The sequence below is a fragment of the Cyclopterus lumpus genome, chromosome 2 (genome assembly GCF_009769545.1).
Source record: "Cyclopterus lumpus isolate fCycLum1 chromosome 2, fCycLum1.pri, whole genome shotgun sequence".
NCBI lineage: Eukaryota > Metazoa > Chordata > Actinopteri > Perciformes > Cyclopteridae > Cyclopterus > Cyclopterus lumpus.
The window spans coordinates 8,904,528-8,924,440 of record NC_046967.1 but is presented as its reverse complement, the minus strand read 5'-3'; the positions used below and the strand labels follow the sequence as shown (position 1 = coordinate 8,924,440).

Here is a 19,913-nt window from a genome sequence, read left to right as displayed (position 1 = left end):
TTTACTGAGCATGCAGCAATGGTGCCACTATTGCCAAAACTGGGAGTGAAGCAAAAAAAACATATATATATATATATATATATATATATATATATATATATATATATATGTTGTCAGTCAATTCACTCTAATAGACAGCTCAGAGCACTAACACATCATATTGAGCTAACTTGTTCAAGGAGCTCCAAGGTCATGGTACCTCCACTCCCACTCATTGCCATGCACACTGTGCGAGGCAACTGCCGAGCAGCCAGGCACGTGCAGCAGGAAACAGACTCGTGCGATAGCAATACCGTCCACCCCCGATTCCCGATCGTGATTTGTACATCTGTGCGACTCTGAAGGGTGCAGATACATAGCTCTAAAGATGCATGAATTCCTTTAGTCCGCACCTTGCCAGCCTTACGTCCTAAACCATGTGACAAAACGCTGAGGGAGATAGCCCTTTGTTTGCTTAAAACAGCATTTGTGCCCAGAAAGTGCCACCTCATCAAACGGGGGGGGGGGGGGGGACGGGACGACACACACTGATCAAAGTCACCCCACCTTGTGGAAGGCTGGCCAAGTCAAACTGAATCCTGGAGCTCTACCGCGGGGGGGGGGGGGACGGAAATCTGCCAGGCCGAGCCAAACAAAACAGGCATCCATGGAAATGTTGCCAAATACCTGTCACTGGATTTCATGGGAGCAAACAATTCCCCCCCCCCCCCACAAACAGATAGACGACATTAAAATATATTGACAGGGATGCACAGATGTAGGGAGATGGCTCATCTTCCAAAATAATAACGTCGGAACCTCCTTTTCATGCAACTCAAAGCACATGTTTGGCATCAACAAACACGTTTTCAGTAAAAAAAAAAAAGAAAAGAAGAAGAAGAAAAAAATAAAAGCAGCGCTCTGCACATGCTTCATGCTCGGATACCCTTCTCTCCTCTTTCGCCCACTTCCTCCCCTGCTTGTATACGCTCGGCAATCACATCTCCTGTGTGCCGTTGCTTTGATGGCGCCAGCAGGTGGAAACCCACCGGGATGCTGAGTGTGCACTCCAGTGTACACACGCCGCCGCTGGATTGATCAGAGCGCGGGGGTTGAGTTGGGCAGCGATTGCAGCGGCAACACATAACAAACAGCCGGCTAAACCACAGGGGGGGGTGAGGGGTGGTGGGAGTTATGGCAAACAGCTGGACACAGTGGAGAAAAAGCACAAAGTAAGGCATACTTGTTTTTTTAAACGTGCTAACGCGCTAGCCACCAGCTCAGCCGCCGCGTTTAGAGTTGCGTCGTGGCTACAGTAGGCCTGCTACTAATTAAGCTCCGCCTTCGTTTCCCTCAGCCACGAATATCAACTGACAAATATGATGACGTCACCTTGGACTCGTCTCGGGCATCGTTCATGACTTTCGGAGTCCGGTTCCGCCAGTTCTCTTACAACGTGCATTCATCTCTACTGGCCAGCAGGGGGCGACTCCTCCGGTTCAGATGATGACTTCTCTCTTGATTTAACATGAGTTTATGGTCTCAATCTCTAGTTTCAAGTGTTCTTTAATACAGCATGATGTTCATTTCGTAAATTATCCTCCATTTAGAGTCAAATAGACCACAAAGCTGGATGTGCTTTCGGGCGGGGCTTACTGTGATTGACGGGTCTCTGTCGCTACCAGAGTCGTACATGGCGTCTCTACGTCGCTCCAGATATGAAATCCACCTGTCGCATGGACCTCAATCCTCAAACAAGAGCGTACCTCTACAAATATTGATATGTTTCATGTGTATTTCCTTTGAGCCCCATCAGCCTATTCCATTTTTTTTTTTTTCTGTTCGTTTTCAAATGCAACTGAATATCGTCAGTAACCAACGTAGCTGTGATTATAAAAACAGCAGCTAAGAGTGTTCATTCTCCACCGCAAATGAGACCCAGTTTACGTCACAACGGGCCAATAAATCCTGACGTGGGGGGAAATCTCCACCGGAGCGCAGCCTGTAATGAATTGAAAATACCCCCAAAAAAACGTCCTTATTAAAAAAAAGCAGTGAATGAGGGAAGCTGGTGCGTGACGCTAAATAATTTGCTCAGAACCTCGCGGCCTCTCCAGCCATTAACATGATGAAAAAGACAAAAGGGAAGTAAATTGTTGGCCGGCGTGACTTTTTTTTTCTTCTTTTCGGATAATGAATTCCAACGCAATGTTTCAGAGATAGTCATACTTTCCTAAGTGCAGAGTGGTCCAGTGCCGGTCTCAGCAAATGACTTCACACGGCTCCAACTCTTAGTTTCCATTTTGCTCTCCCTCCGCTTTGATCTCTCTGGACCACCAGATTCGCCGGGGCCTTTAGTTCACTTTAAAGATTAACCCGATGTTGCAACGCGCCGTTCATCGACTTGCGAATGGCGTCATCGCGAGCCGCGTCCTTTGGTCCCACAGTTGACGCCACAATTCAGTTGGCGGAAGAAGAGGAGGAGGGACGAAGAAAAGCCCCCCGGGCGTGAGACTTTCCATTATGGGCTGTAAAAGAAAGCCTCAGGTTCTGCCTCTCGCCTCCCTGATTGATATTTGGTCTTGACCGGGGGGTGTATGAGAGTGTGGCCGAGGTGCGACGTGACGAATGGCCGACGCAAAAGGGCCGAGGCAGAAAAAGGTGGTGATAAAAAAAATAAATAATGAAAAAAATGAAATAAAACGAATACGGTGTCATGAATCTTGAAAGTACAAAACACTATAATAACAAAATGAATGCCATTTGAGATTTGGCATTCGGTTTTCGCATCACCGTGCCGTATATTTTTGTTCCTTCGCCGAGTTTGTGTTACACGTTGCGTGGGGCGCCCTCCCCTCGTATTCTCCAGGGAGACACCCGCCAATTAATTTGACGAAAATAAGCAGCGTCGCAAAAGAACACAAAGAAGTAAACAAAATCATTTCAATTGAACAAAAATGCCAATTCGCTTCTAAGAGCTCTTCACTCAGCTTGAAGTGCATTTCATAATAAGGCTCACTTGCTCACCGCATGCATTGAAGAACATTAGTACAATATATCATTCATAGCATGGGTAAAGCTGTTATTAAACCTTTGCCTTTTCTTTCGAGGTGACGGATCATTTTCTTACGGTTGCTAAAAAAAAAATCAATGTATCCCGTGGCCATGTGTATGTGACAGAGGTTACCCGATGACCCACTGATAATTATCCCTCGGCTGATGTCGCCGGCTGTTTTATTATATATAGTTATTAACCAGCCGGTGAACATGGAGGAGCACGTGGCAGCTAAAGAAGAGACGAGAGGATTCAAGGTTTATATATTTGCCATTTGCGTCTTGACAAACATTGGAAATGTTGTGCAGGGCTCTCCGAGTCAACAGTGTAGAAATAACACTGCAAGAAAAGAAAAAAGACAAAATATAAAAGAAAACACGATACAGAAGTGGTGGTGTGTATACAGAAGGACAAGAGAGGTGCTAATATGTACAGTTTGGGATACAGTTCCATCGTGAGAGAGCGCATGAGATTTGAACGTGGCCATAAAACACAAATCCAAATGAATGCTATGATGCTCGTTTGCCCTTTTTTTTTTTACTTAAACGGTGATTTTACGTCAATATTCCCAATTTGGATTCTGCTGGCCCCCAAATAATTGTTTTAAAAGTGTATATGCATACATATGTATGCATATATATGTATATGTTTTATGCCGATTGCCATTTTTTACCTTTTTTCTTTTCAAATGCAACTGAATATCGTCCGTACCTGGTAAATAACGCAAGTTATTTTTCATGCCAATTACTCAGGAAGTGAAATAGTGGAAATAATATTCATAGAAGCCAAGAATGTTGTTGTGTGCATCATCAGGAGACATACAAACAGGCCTGATTGAAGTGCCCCTGGTGGAAAATAAATACTCCCACTGACTTCAGAACAGTGTGAGGGTGTGGAGGTCACGGTGCCACGCCAAGGCTGAGGCGTATGAGTGCTTGTAAAAATGCAAATGAACGAGTCTTTTGTTAACTTCTACAAACACACAAAAAAAAAAAAAAAAACACAAAAGACGTTCGCTCGAATAAATAACTCCCACTCTTGAAGAGCCTTACAGGATGATGACAAGCTCCATCGTTATTCATAAGCATGTGCTCTAATAAAGTGTCAACATTTTTAAAAAGGTGAAAAAAGAAAAAAATCGCAAAAGAAAATGTTGCAAAAAACCTCATCTAGCACCTGCTGATAAAATTAAATTCCCAAGGAAGAAACTAATATTTCAAAAAAAAAAAGGAAAATTACTCTCTGAATCCACTCGTCTCCACCGGCACCAGATTAATTATCTTCCATCAATTAAAGGAGCAATTATATTAACCACTTTCATATGCTAATATCTCAACTCGGGGAATGGGAGAGGACATTTGTAATGGCCACCAAATTTGCACTGACGAGAACAGAACCCAAAAAAAAAAAAGACACCGTTAACGTTTTAGTGTTTTCCCAAATTATTCCAATGCCGGTGAGCGATTTTTTTCCGCATGTTACCTGAACTCCACGCGCACGTCCGCCGAAAGTCGTTTGAGCCGCTGCTCGGGAAACAATAGACTGAAGGGTAAAAGAATCGATACGTTTCATCTCCGTCGGCGTTCATCACGCTGACAGCGTTGCATATATTATAGGTAACGACGTCCGAGGAGTGCCGGTGCCAAGACGGCAAAAAAAACAAAACATTTAATGGTTCTAATATATTATAAAAAAAAGAGAGAGCAGGCAGAAGTTCACCCTAAAGCTTTCTGATGCCCACGTTCTGGAAGGACTGCTAACGTTCTTTTAAAAATGGTATTTTCACCAACAATGTGTTAACTGAGTTTGACCTCAGTTATAATAGGCCCACAGAATTCCACGGATAGCCTTGAAATGCATGTTCTAAAAAAAACGTCCACTCTTTTTAACTCGCATGAAAAGAAATGGCCTCCAGCTTCGAAAAAAAAAATATATATATATATTAAAAAAAAAATCGGGAGAACCGTTCCCATCATTGAAGAGCGGAGGGAAGCTAAATTGATCCTTTTCATTTCCAACCAGTCGATAATATCCAATAGCAAGCGAGACACTGATGTAGAATTTTTTTTTTTTGGGGGGGGGGGGGGGGGGGTGATAAACAAACAAGTGTTGCCACGGGGATCGCTGGAACCGCAAAGCTCCGTCCATCAACAAACACTCGGATGTGGAGGGGATACTTCCGCGATTGTTTTCTTCAACCTCCCCGCTCGGCCCTGCCTTCCCTCGACCCAGACGCACAGCTGGTCGCCGGTTCAGGATGAGAAAAGCAGGTTAACGGCATCGGTCCCGGCTCGTTAGCGCCGCCGCCGCTCTATTTTTACACGCCAAAGTCGCCAAAGTTCATGTGTACTTATTCCACATAGAAAGATGGGATTTAATGTAACCAAATGTTTATCAGGTTCCGCTTCTCAAAGGATAAAAAAAAAGGACATATTACATTAAAAAAATCATAATTATCAGACCTACTTTTTACATTGTTGTCTGCTCCACAACTGCTGGCTTAGCAGCAATAAACACATCTGTCCTTCCTAAGTTTTTTTTGCATTTTCAATAGTATTTGCAAACTTTCATTTCCACTGTATTTAGGACAAATATTGTACCCAATGTCGTTTTCAATGCCACACTTCTTCAGACTGACCTCGATGGGGATGTAATGGGGGAAACATGGCTCACAATATCCGAAACAATTGAACCCTAGAATGCTTGTTATCGTGATTAATCGTAGACACTTGTTTTTTTTTACAAATTCAACGTTTTTTTTTTGCACACACACAAGAATATTGAGTCGAATACGAAATCGGTGAAATACATCGGAAAATGGAGTCATCTATGAGTTGCATCATTAAATCGGTGAGGAGTTCATGAAAGCTGGGTCTAAACACAAAGCTCTTTCCAAGAACACCCCCCCCCCCCCCCCCCCCCCCCCCCCCCCCCCCCCCCCCCTCCCCCCGATAGGACGCGGCGTGTTTCATGTGTACTGAAGCAGCGACAGCAGACGCATCAAACGAAGTGGGTAGTTAGCATGATCAGTGCAGCCCACCGAGCATGCACAAAAGAAAACACCTCGTACGAAAAACTCAAAACTTCTTCAATCGAAGACAGACGATAAATAAATAAATAAACCCCCGAAAAAAAAAAAACTCAGAGGAGAGCAATTCTGCCTCGAAAGAAAGCAGAGTTCTCCGAAAAAAAAAGAAAAGAAGAAGCCCAGAGAGAGTTCAGAGAACTCGCACAACACTTTTTACTACACTGTACACTTTGTTACCTGGAGGCAAAATTGTATCTTGTCAACTTCGCTGTCTGCATCCTAATAGGTGCATTCAGGTGTTCCAATAAAGTGCTGGAACACAGGGTTTCCCCCTCTTCTCATGAATTAGAACCAAAAAAGGGATAATTATTTTTATATTATTAACTGCCTCTATAACATTTGAAAGAAAAAAAAGAAGAAAAAAAAGACGACTGACGACTCAAAATCAAAACCGTCAGACGTGCGCCCTGGACGGGTTCAAAAAAAAGGCTAAAAACAAGACACACAGCTACGGGGCGGCCCGGACGTGGGAGTGAACCCGGGCGGACACAGCTGGGAGAGTGCATTTCTTTTCAAGAAATAAATTTCAAAAAAAATCATAAAATGCCAGGGCCCCAATCATCAATCATCCTTTGCCACCTGTTTTTGAAATGCTCAACGTCTCCAAAGAAAATGGAGAGATTAAGACTATTCCCCAGTGATGACATCTTGAGGCTGGCGAGGAAGTGATTTACGACTTCGCTCTCCCCTCACTGGAGTCTGTCTTTTGTCTCTTTAAATGGACCATAAAGTGTAATCAAGTAGCAGTTTACAGCAAACACTCTGACTGCACTGAGATCCCCCCCCCCCCCCCCACAACCCCTCTTCTCCTTTTCGTCTCCGCCCGTTGAGGATTAAAGTCAACATCAGCGTCTCATTTTGACGTCGCTCGGGTCGAACGCCGACGACCGATTCCCCTTCAGATAAAACCAAAAGAAGGAAAAAAAAAGGAAGAGGTGTGTGTATAATTGAGCTTCTCCCCGTCCACGCCGCGTCAACCTCGCACGCGGCAGAGTCAGCGGCGAGCAATCTGTCACCCGCTTCAGGTCCGGGCCTAAATAATATAACAGCCTTAAGGGAAAAAGTGCTGAGGTGGCAGGTGCTGGAGGTGAATTCCACGACTTGGCAATTAAAGCAGCCTCGAAGTCGGAGAGAGAGAGAGATAGAGAGAGAGAGAGAGAGAGAGAGAGAGAGACGCTATGCCTGCGACAGTGAGGCAAAAGGTGCAGGCATCAGCTTTAAAAAGCTCCTTTTTTTTTTCTTCCATCAACAACCTGAAGCCAGTGTTTTAAACGTCTCAAACAAAAGAAGCCGAGGTGGCTCTTCCGTCAGAAGGATGTGCAGCATTGAGTAAATGTCAAAAAAGAAGAAGAAAAAAAAAAAAATAGAAAAAGGTTCCTTACCCGTGACGGACAGCTCGGTCGTCCTCCGTACCACGAAGCTCCCGAACTGTAGTTCGCACGTGTAATTCCCAATGTCGTCTTCCCGTACTTCCTTGATGGACAGCGTGTCCCTCCTCCTGTCGATGGTTTGTCTCCACTGCTTTGGCTTGCATTCCTTTATTTAAATTATAAAAACGCAGGGGGGGGGGGGGGGAACAGAGTGTTAGAATAAAGGGCAAACACGCTGTGTAGCTACTGTTTGAGATCAGCGGGAAGCAGACTTCTACTTCATATTTAGTCTGAGCTTTAAGCACATTGAGCCCTTTTTGCTGCTAAACACGGCGTCACGAAGAACTGCTACGCAGAGAGAGCTCATCTCCGAATGATGACAGAGCCTGAAGTAGTTTAAGACTCAGTTGCCGGGAAACGTCTTCATCGCGACGCGATCAAAAGCGCATCAGGAAGTAACTTCTGCATCAAAAAAAAAAAAAAAACACACACACACACACTTATGTAACTTGCAGAAATAGCAGCTTTTTGTTCGCACTGCTTTGATGGCGGGTCGCCCACCACACCAATCAGGACACAGAACACCTGAGGCGAAAGGAAAACTGGGGCACCGTGGTTTTTTTTTTTTTTTTTTTTTTTCCTTTTTTCTCGAACTGTGGACTCAAGACGGGGCCCTCCCAGAATTCAATCTGCCCCCACCGGCAAAAGCGAGAGCCAATAACCGGAGGGCTGTGGTGCCCACGGTCATTATCCGCGATTATGATTTGATTCAGTGGGAAAAGAAATTAAGAAGCGCTTTGGCCAACCTAATCCAGCGCACTTTATCGTTTGATGAATTGGCCTCCGACACGTCGGCCGGGGCGACTCTATCAAAGAGGTCAGACGGGGTCAGTTTCACACACCGCTCCGTGAGGAAGAGGAGGAGGAGGAGGAAGAGGATGAGGAGGAGGACGTTTAGGGGTCAAAACAGAGGAAGCAAGAGACGCGCATGCACTAAGTGAACAGATGTATTTCTGCCGGTTATATATTTATCTCGCTGACGTCTGTATTTGAAGCTAATTAGATCTGAATATAGCTGACCTGAACTGGGTTATCCTTCAGATGTGTAAAATACCTTCGTTTTTTTTTTCTTTCTTAATTTGAATCGGCAAAAAAAAAAGAGGCTCCGTTTCAAAAACGATTCAGGTTGATGGTTTTTTTTCGACAGCATCCTTCCGCCGCGTCATACCTTGTACCACACGACCTCGGGCTCCACTCCCGGCAGCACGTAATCCTCGATGCCCGGGCACGTGATGTCTTTGCTTTTGCTCAGCTCCGCCTTCTCGAAGAACCTCATCTTGGAGTTGTAGCAAAGGTCGGTGTCGTTCTCCGCCACCGTGAGAGACATGGACACCTTCATGCAGTACGTGGAGTTCCTGCGAACGGAGAACACAGAGGGAACCGATCACTCGGAGACAGAGGTGAAGTCATTCAAGTCTCGCCAGAGGCAACAAACAGGGACTGCCAGCAGCTCGTCGAGTATGAACACCTACCTCTCGAAAATATGAATGAAAAAACGAGATGATGCGTCTGTATGTATATATATATGGGGGGGGGGGGGGGGGGGGGGTTGTAATACCGAGCGACAACCTTGAATGTCAACAGACTGATTGAGCCTTTGAGTTCTCGAGCGTTAGCCGGAGACAGTGCGAGCTCGCAGTAAAAAAATAAATAAAAAGATGACTCGCCGCAATTGATGTGCTGTAACTGCTCAGGTCATGTGCATAAAGAAGAAGGCTTCATAAGGCAGGGGGAGGAGAGGGGTGCGTAAAAAATTGCGAGATTACCTGTAATGTTTTGAAGACTGGGCCTCAGACGCTGGCGGAATAAACATCTCATTTTTTTTATCGCTCGGTATCACGGCGCACCTTCGGGGATCGCTCATCATCCAATGCAATTCGGGGTGGAACGTTCTCTTGTGCGCGCGTGTACGCAGAACCTTTGACGAGACACGGCTGTTATACGCATTAACAGAGGGGGTGGGGGGGTGGGGGGGGGGGGGCGGGGGGAGAGGGGGGGTCGTTAATGGGAACGGGCGACTCCCGAGATTGGATCTGCCGCTCCAGTCGTTCTCAACAGAACGACGCGGGAGTCAATGAGAACAATCGATTCGCTTTGAAAGTCGGGAGGAGGGGAGGGGAGGGGAGGGGGGGAACCGAAGCGAAAGGTCCGCGAGGATCAATGGGTTCGACGGCAACACCTTTTTCGTTGCCCGGAGTGGCTAATAAGACCGTCACAGTTGACACGGGCTCCAGCCGGACCGCCGCAAAGCCCCCGCTGGTTAAAAGACCAAACAAGTTGGCAGCGTTGAGGACAGAAAGCTGGTTACACAAATTGAGCCGAACCAACAAACAATTACAAACATGTTAAATCCTCACATAATTGCGCCGCATTAGCAGGCCCCCGTGGATTAGTACAACACACACGCTGGTTTTTAGCCGCAAACAATCCCCTGAACTGGCCACTTCGCTCACAGCGAGCGCTCCTTTTTTTTTCTTTTTTTTTTTTTTCCAACGAGGCTCGGATGCAAATGTGACATGATGTGGAGATTATCCCCAGACAACTTCCACCAGATGGACACCTGTGCAAATGAGATCCCCGCAGGGGCGCGCTTCTCTTCCCTGCTCAATATTCTGGGGCAGCGCTGATAAACTCGCCCGCTGGAAGAGAGAGAGAGAGGGAGAATTGTGAGTGATCGGCACTTTGTCCCCGCGATGTCTCTTCCGAACGTCTCACATCCGTCACGGTGCCTTTTGAGCCGGAAGACGTGACCGTGTGATCTCCTATGAAGCCTAGCCATGAGAACCGATGCTACTGCGCGACGACGGACCCTCGGCGCCCTGCAGATGCGCCGGTAAACCCCCCCCCCCCCCCCCGGAGGGCAGGCGGAGGACTCGGGGGGGGGGGCCCCCGCGACATGCGGCGGAACAACCGCGTGGAAAAGGGGTTACGATTCGCACGCCTGGGGAAGAAACGCCGCGGCCTCGCCTCGCTACAAGGTACTCATGGGATTTAGGAGGCGGTTAACTCCGCGGGTTCATTTACAGGTTCGCGGAGGACGTGCGAGCGCTTCCTCCAGAGTTGGAAAAACCATCCGCTGTGTTTTATTTCACCGCCTACGAGTCGGGCCCCCACCAGCGGGTGGAAACCGGTTTTGGAACCTGCCCTGTAACTCGCCGACTGTTCGCTCCGGTATTAAATAATGAACGGCGGAATTGATTTTGGGAATCCTCCCGAGAATCGCCGGCACCTGTGGGGAAATTAATGAAGTAACTTAATGAATCCCTTAATTAAAAATAACTCCTCTGTAATAGAAAGTGAATGATGAAATACTCGCCGATTACTGATTAGAGTTTTTACTTTCGACTAACAATAACGTTCCTCGTCTCAGCACGAGGCGCGCGCTCCAAAAGGTTGATTAAAGGTTAGCGCGGCATAACGTCCTCACGGGGGGGGGGGGAGGGGATATTAACAAACTACGGATATTACCACTCGAAAGATCCAGTATTGTCTGTTGACCTCCGCTGTGCAGTAACACGAAGGTCTTGACTCAGGATGTCATTAGCATTTCAATAGGGACGACTGAGATTTATCATGTCAAAGAACAAAATTAACATAGAAATGTTAAAAAGAATACCGTTATACGTGGCTTTGACTCTCACCGTCTCTGGCCAACACTGGGAAACTACTTAACAATGACCTCTGTTTACAAGAAACATGCGATAGCGTGCAAAATGAAGCCCGTGTCAGCCCATATTTTTAGAAGATTGTCCTTGTTAAATGGCTGCGTCCCAAAATGTCTCATCGGCTTGAATGGCTTCTCCGTCCGAGCGAGGCGGGCACGTCCTCCATCGCCGAAGCTTTTTCAAAAAAAAAAACGGCACAGAAATATGCAGACTGCAATCAGGTCGGGAAACATCTGCCAAACAATTACTGGGTCCCTTTGCGGCGCACTGGATGTGCACGCACTTATGTGTGTGTGTGTGTGCGTGTGTGTGTGAGCAACGACAGAGTAGAGTATTGTACATTTAAAGGGAAGTGAAAGTAGTAAGAGAATCCTTAAAGGGACACTAACTCTTTCACGACAACCTTTTGTGATCGGATAAACCAGAAAAGTCTGGAAAGATGGAAAAATGATGGGTTTTATTGCCACGCTGCTACGGGACATCTCTCTGGTGTTCCTCCACTCGGAATCATTCTGTACCGGCGTGTCACAAAAGCCCCCCCTCCCCCCCCCCCCCCCCAAAAAGGGAATCGCGTCAACAAGTCCATGAGCGACACCGCGGGTCCATTTTGTTGTCAGCGTGTGGCTGAGCTCGGATCGCAAGTGTCACGCTGCAGCTAACGACGCCTGCATCACCACGGAGGGACCTTCCTCGTACACACTGAGCCAAAAATGAACCCAGACCAAGATGGGGCCCCGGCCCGGTTATCCCATATCAGTACTTTATGGACCCTGCATTATTTATGGCCAGAGCGAAGGTCACAGTGAGCAGTGGGAAGACTGGGGCTCCTACCTGTAGCGCCCGCTCATAACTCACCTGTCAACCCCAGCACCAAGCCCGGGATGATTAAGCACCTCTGCTCCCCAAATCTGACTGTGGGCCAACTCGCTCCTACTTAGCCTCTGTCTACGACTGTGGCACTCGTCTGCCATGCTGGAAGAACAGACTCCAGCCTCAATTATCATCCATCCACCTCTCTCTCTCTCTCTCTCTCCTCCTCCCCCCTCTGCTTGTGGTTCTCCTCCATCCTTGCTTCAACCCGTACTACACACTTTCTCAGGGAGGAACACACTGTTCAAGCCTCTAAAAGAAAAATGTTTTTAATGCCACACGTGGACTTCTTTTAGCCCCCCTGCAGACCTTAAACGCGGCAACATTCATATTCCCCTTACTTTCTTGTGAACACACTTGTGAGTACAAAGGTTTGTGCTCCGGTTCTACCGCTGCATCTAAGCATCTGTTGTCCTGAATAAATAAATAAAGTGGATACCTTTTGAAGCAGTTCCTTGAACAGTTTTTGTATCCCCTGAATTGGTTTTGTATAGAAACGAAAATGAGAATTGATGCAACGTAACATCGGCATTGGGCAAATAAAGAATTTTAAATCTACCCGGACGCAAAAGGAACATCATTTCCGTCCGTGCGTCTATTTTTGGATTCAGAAATCAAATCACAACTGGGGGAGCAAGCTTTTTCCTTCTATTGCAGCAAACACAATATTGTGTCACCCAGATGGTGAGACGATGGACCGTCTGGGTTTCTTCAAAAGATCTGTGCGGTTATTCATCAGAGGCAAAAAAAAAAATGAATACTTAGCTTTGTGACTTTAATGTTATGGCAATACATCAAATGGGACGCGTATGCACTTCAAAGACACAGATGCAGATAACTGTTAATACTCTCTATTCTAATTGAAATTGTAGTCAGTGAAGACCACGGAAAACCCCACCTTGTAAAAACTACTGTTCTAAATATACACAATGTCTATCTGCAAAAGCACATCGTCCCCAAAACAAGTCTCAGATTTCCTCCGAGCCTTCCCTTGAACCAACAATAGCACTTCTTGTGAGCAAACGCATTAGTCAGTCATTTTCTAGTTGATGCCTTCGGGGGAAACTCATTTCCCATTCCACGCCATCCTCCACTCATCTCTATGCTGGCGACCAGATTTCGTAACAAGCATAAACAATTTGTCTCCATTGTATTCTCTCCCAACTCCGCCGTGACCTTATTCATCGGTCCCCCGGCCCTGTGGGTGTAATGTATGAGCAGCCACTCCGCTGTGCATATCAAATACGAACCCGGCTCTTACTGGAAAGGCCGTCGCACTGTTGCACTGCGGGCCGCAGCGCAGGTTTTGTGTACAATGATGATGTAGTGAAATGGAATCATCCCGTGTTTTCTGTCACACTGGCGAATGGGAGTCCGACACACACACACACACACACACACACACACACACACACACTCTCTCTCTCTCTTTTCAGACTCCTAAAATGTGTTCACAATAGTTAGAAAGTAAGTGCGCAGCAGATGTTTAGCGCTTTTTGGGACAAAAGAAACGCTGTCGGCTGCGAGAGCTGAAACTCACCGTGACTAAAGGAGGGGGAGGGGGGGTGGGGGGGGGGGCCGCGGTGGTGGTACCAAAGTGATTGTGCTTGGGGAATGGTATTTTTGACATTTGTCAGGCAGATAAAAAAATAAAAAAAAGCACCATCAGATATGAGGAAAAGAAGGTCAGCGTCCCCCCCCCCCCCCCGCCATCAGATAGCGGCGGTTTTGGCATCTTGTTTGATGACTTGGCTCCGCTGTCTCCGTGCGGTCCAGGAGAGCCAAGAGGTTGGCCAATACGTGGGGGGGTGGGGGGGGGGGGGGACTGGATGAAAATCCCCTCATTCGGCATGTGGAATTATTTAACCTGGGTGTCGTTTTGCGCTCCAGGGTACGTTAGAGAACTGAATTGAATACAACCTCCCCGTTTAATGCGTGTTTTTTTTTCTTCCAGAGGATTAACAGATAAGCCCGAGAATAAATAAACACAAATTGGTCACGGACTGTGACCTTCTGCTCAATTGTCCGGGTTAGTCATGCAGCTTGTGACAACTGATTTGAGCAAAGAGGTCTTCCCAGAATAAAATATGCACAGCCAAACGTCTGTCCCTTTGCTCCCTGCAGCCAGGAGCCATACGAGCTCGGCTTAATCAAAAGGAATCGAGCGTGGGACAAATGTCCAATCAGAGAGAGCGTGAAGGGCATGGAGTGAAATTGTCTGAGACTTTAAATTCAGGCACATGGCGGATTACATTCATACTCCAATTGCTACAAAGAGGACCCAACGTACATCAAAAACGAGCATACGCAGGGCTGGTTGCAAATCTGAAATATTGGCCACTTTTGTTGCGCAATACAGCCAATATCCATTCGGCATCTTTGATTCGGGCCCATGGAAATATCAAATCCCCTTTTAAACTGTTTTTGAATGAGATAGCTGGAATATTTCTTGGGGTACTCAAGCATGTGCACCTTTTCTGGTGTATGTTTGGTTTTCAACGTGATGCATTTCCCTTTTTTGTCCCGGATATGCAACCATAGCACTATATATACACATGTATCAAAACCCGGTAAATAATAACACTTTTTATTATGGGGTCCATGCTCATGTGGCTTATCAAAATAATAAAGAGATTTGATGATGACAGACAACGATTTGCCTGGAAATTGGATAAATCCAGATTTGAAATGCGGATACCAACAAACATGTACAGCAGTACTAATGTTGATCTTTTACTTTAAATACATCAATGTTGGTCACATGTTCTTCTTTATGTTAACAGTACAAGCCAATGAATGCATTTCATAATATGCAGAACAAATTGTAAATGCTGAAACGTCCACGTTAAGCACTGCAGGACCAGAAACAGTTCAACCTTAAATACTTAAATCCACGGTAGAAATGAAACAAAGAAGAAATTAAACAAGAGCAGACTGAAGATATATGCTGCTATAGATAGACGTGATTTATGCTATTCACCGTAATCAGGTTTTCTGGCTCGAGAAAGGAGGGAGCCTTAAGGATCGGAGTATGAATTGATTGTGGTTAAATGCATCAGGGCACATATTTGAAGTAATACCCGCTGACATCTATGAATACATGCAGGGGCATGATGTTTGTTATTAAAATGAATATGAATCCAGTCCATTAACTAGAAGAAGAAAAGACAACGGGCATGATAAATACTGATATTCCACGACTATTTATCTGCTATTTTCAGGGTTCTCAGATTCATAACATCAAGATTCGTGCCGTCATGAAAGTGTTTGAATAGGGATCAGTGAAAATGGAAGAAAGACATTTTTTTTTTATTTAAAAGTTGTAATTAGCCACCCCCCCATTCCTTTTTTGCGTGCTATATGGAAGTCTATTACTAAAGCGCCTGGCCTCAAAACGGTTCCACGTGTGCACGCTCCGTTGCAACATCCCACGTCCACAGCGAACAGCTATCCAAGTTCACCCCGACGCATCATTATTGGAATGGATAATGAGATAATGGTCCAATCATTGATGGCTCTTGCAGTGTTTTTCCTAATGACGTTGGCGATGCCCTGACTTCTTCATCTGGCATCAAGCAGCTAAATGTCTTCGTTGGAAAGGCTCTATGTCCCCAACGACTTCTTAGCATAACTGTGAAAGCTGGCCAACAAACAGCCCTCTCTGCATGAATAAGACACAATCTGGTTGACATCTTCCAAATTATTAAAAGAGAATCAAAATTCTGGAAATCGAGTTGGCAGATTCCAGGTGTCGGGGGGGCTAATTTCCAATGTTCCGAGAGACTTTCCACTGCGTTGCGACTTCCAAAACCTCGTCCGTATGTTGCCGCTGCACCGCAGAGCATTCGAAGACAAACCCCATTAATAAACATCCATCAGGCTCATTGTTGGAGCCCTCCTCGGCGAAGCTATTCCACAGAGCCACCCGCTAACTGATTGTCTCCTGCCAGGTAGCTTAGAACACAAACACCGACCTTGTATTATACGTCATCCATAATCCCTGGCAGCACAAACCGTCCCCGCTGCTCCTTCGTCTCGCGTCTCTCATTGGCTTTGACAGCTGGGCTGGATCAATTGGACAGGGCCCGACTCGGGCTGAATGAGGGAGTGTTCCAGACGGCCCATTCCGACTGTCACTTCCCTGAGAGATCACCAGCCACCCCTGCCCACGAATACTAACAGAGTCGACATGTCCGGGACCGGGCGGGGGCGGGTGTCTTCGCGGTGTGTACGTGTGTGCGCACAGGTAGCAGGTGAGAGGTCCAGCATCAATTCGGGGTAAATGCACACACACATTTCTTTGTTATCTCCCCCCTCCCATTGTTCTTTGCTGGTGACAGCCGCGGCATTGCGGGACATGCAGGAAACCCATTAATAAGCCCGGGACAGCGGCAGCTTGCCAACACCGGTAAATGGGGTTAAAGGTGAGGCATTAGCCACCTGCCATGGAGTGGAAATCCTCCGTGCGCGCCGCTACATCCGACACTGTAATCCGTGCGCTTTTTTCGCACGCCGGGTCGATGCGCGGCGGCATTTTTTTTGCTCGACCGCGCACGACGGACAGGTTTGGCGGATTTGACAAAAAAAAACATTTGAAAAGGGATCATCAGATAATTGCGTCGCGCTGCTGTCACCCCGACTTTGTTCATTGAGATGGAAAGCGGCGCGGAGACAAAAGAGAAGCAAGAGAACGAGGCAACTGTCACTTCGGGGCGCGACGCGACTGCCATCACGCATTGCACGTGACCACTGAATAGGGCGAGGCGGTTTGGAAAACCGACGACGGTGCACTTTTGTTGTTTTCAAGTCGATGTGTGCGGCGGCGAACAGTCCAGGAGTGAACAATTGAAAGATTTTCCACAGAGGTGTAAAGCTGGGGAGACACCGACGTTAATAAAAGAATCTTTTGCTAAGCAATCCCAGAGCGTGAAATTGTGTGAAACAGACTAACTTACGCTGCACAAGCACGAGCGTGTCGATGGAGAGAGAGACGGGCAGCGTAAGGCGGCCTGACACTCTGCAGACGGCTGGAAGTGATTGAACTCTGCGAGATTGAGGTGAGTGGCTGACACCGGGATGAACTGGACCATTCAATAACGCCCGCTCGCGCACTTCGCGTTAAAAACAATTTGAGAAAGATTGCACACTCGGTGTGGACGCTATTGATTCTAGTTTCAAAATGTAATGAGAGTCTTAAGAGTAAAAAAAAAAAACAGAACCAAAACACACAAAAGATTTGATCAAATACACTTTGTGGAATCCAAAATCACATACGTCACATGCCGTCAGCGAGTTAGGCCATCCTGGTACATGGAGGATACCACTGTGTGTGTGTGTGTGTGTGTGTGTGTGTGTGTCACTAAGGGACACACTCAGCCACTGCAGATGTTTTCGCTCTGCGTACGGCGGACCTCCTGCGGGCACAGCAGCATCTGAACATCTTTGCTTTGACACCGAGCTCATCTGCTCCCATGTACCATGTGTGTGTGTGGCGAGAGCGGTCCCTCATCATATGTCCATAATGCATGTGCAGTATATCAGCGTGTGTGTGTGTGTGTGTGTGTCAGCCATCCTCAGCATGTTGAGTATGCTTTTACATACAGATCAGAGGCACATTAAGTTCATATCAGTGGCAGCTACTCTCAGGGGAGCAGAGGAGTGACGTGTGTGTGTGTGTGTGTGTGTGTGTGTGTGTATGTGTGTGTGTATATATGTGTGTGTTGAGCAGCTGTGCAGAAATACGCAATGGATGTGACAAGTGCGGCTGTATGTGTGTGCATGTATGTTCAGAGGAGGAAGGAAGGAAGGAAGGAAGGAAGGAAGGAAGGAAGGAAGGAAGGAAGGGAAGGAAGGAAGGAAGGAAGGAAAGGAAGGAAGGAAGGAAGGAAGGAAGGAAGGAAGGAAGGAAGGAAGGAAGGAAGGAAGGAAGGAAAGGAACTAAGGAAGGAAAGAAGGGAAGGTAGGAAGGAAAGAAGGAAAGAAGGGAAGGAAGGAAGGAAAGAAGGAAAGAATGGAAGGATGGAAGGAAGGAAAAAGGGAAGGAAGGAAGGAAGGAAGAAAGGAAGGAAGGAAAGAGGTGTAACAGCATAGAGGACATGATGTCTCACACCATTTTGTTAGTGTAGTTTAATGTTTTACCTCTCAAACACTTTCAAGAACAAAGTGCTTGAAAAGAGGAGAAGTGTGTTCCCTCCCCCTCCTCCCCAGTGCAGATGTGTCTCTGTCATCATCCATATGACAAATGGTTAAAACTAATATTTAAAACAACAAAATCACGATTTTTTTTCTTGGGATCATCCATTCGGGACGGCAGAATGTTTCGCTCACGTCAGGCGTTGCCGAGTGCGATAACGACCCGTGACAGACAGCTGGCATTCGGCATCCGGAGAGCCTGTGGACGGGCACGGCGGCGTGTGTCAGAGTCGCGTCACAAACTCACAGCCGATTGGCTCCAACAGAAAGTCTCTGCCTGATATCGTAGAAAGAACTATGAAGAAGTATGAAGGCATTGAAACGATAAACGAGGTCGACTGACGCTCAAGACTTCTTTTTCTTTCCCTTTTGACAGCGTCCCCCCCCCCCCCCCCCCCCCCCCCCCCCCACCTGCCTTTTATTTTGTATCCAGCCGTGCTCGATAACACCAGTGTTCAACACATCCCCTGCTGCTTTCAAAGAGAGCGAGGCATAATCAATAAGAAATATTACAATTAGTTGTGTATGTGCACAGGGAAAAGGTTAAATAAGCTGTTTAAATAAATAAATAAAAAACAGTAATGTAGCTGTGTAGATGCATTTTCTTTTTCTCAGGATTTCCATTTAGATGTCAAAAGAAACCCAAATGTTCATATCGCAATATCATTCTACTGGAGATTGATTCAACTCGAACATTGAAGCGTCTTCTCGCTGTAATCCGCCTGGATCCTCGCTAACCGATGACGATGTCCGGAGACACTATAGAGTGAAAAGACCACGGCGAGACGTTGTCCGAGGACGACCGGTCTCAATCCTCGCTTTGAGGTCGACAGCATCACGGGGAGCATCGTAAAAAAAACGGGAACGAATCGTTAGAACACGCTCAAGTAGGAATATAGCGCTGCCAAGAGCCTAATCCAAATGTGATATGTTAACATATGCGAGCGCTGATCAAATATAGGACCCCGCGCTGCCGAGACAAAAAGAGAAGAGCAATCCGTGCGGAATTTGGCCGTGGACGCTCGAGAGTGAAGGAACGAGACGGAAAAACGGGACAAGCGGCAGACTGTCGCCGTTTAAGGTCAACGGCTTTAACGGCGGCGGTTCAAGTGTTATTACTGTGGAAAGGTACTTTGGAGACGCTCTCTTTGACCTTTCTCCCTTTTGTGACATGTTTGTAACATGGGGGGGGGGGGGGGGGGGGGGGGGTTATGTCGGTATGCAGTGTGGGGAGAGCAATCAAAGAGTCTGCTTCCCTTAAACCACTGCACTGTCAGTCATCTGGATGGAGCCGTGGCTATAAATCATTCTAATTTGATGGTCCCTCTCGGTCCAGTCTGACGCATTGCTATGCACTTCAGAAAAGCTGCATTAAGCCAAACATGTGACACACACACACACACACACACACACACACAGTAACCACTAACCTAACCCTCCCGAGCCTTTTAAACAGTCCCACTGTGAGAAGCCACCATATGTCGCCGCTGTGCAGAGCCGACTAATGAGCCAGTACAGAGAGAATACTCTTTACCTGGAAGGTTAATAAGTTATTACTATATAAAACTTTTTGTTTTTTAAAAAAAAAGGAAAGTGCACATTGCTCTGCTCGGGGAGAGTGAACACATTGTGAC

General features: G+C 46.6%; 1 protein-coding gene across 1 annotated transcript in view; it reads right to left on the bottom strand.

Moving 5' to 3' along the window:
- LOC117740413 (interleukin-1 receptor accessory protein-like 1) overlaps positions 1–19,913 on the bottom strand; it is a 155,237-nt gene that overhangs the window by 79,120 nt on the left and 56,204 nt on the right. Inside the window, exons 5-7 of the mRNA XM_034546805.1 lie at positions 8,721–8,907; positions 7,505–7,658; positions 7,101–7,155 (exon numbers count right to left, since the gene is read on the bottom strand). Of these exons, the coding sequence (XP_034402696.1) occupies positions 7,101–7,155; positions 7,505–7,658; positions 8,721–8,907 (396 nt within the window). The remainder of the gene's footprint in view (positions 1–7,100; positions 7,156–7,504; positions 7,659–8,720; positions 8,908–19,913) is intronic.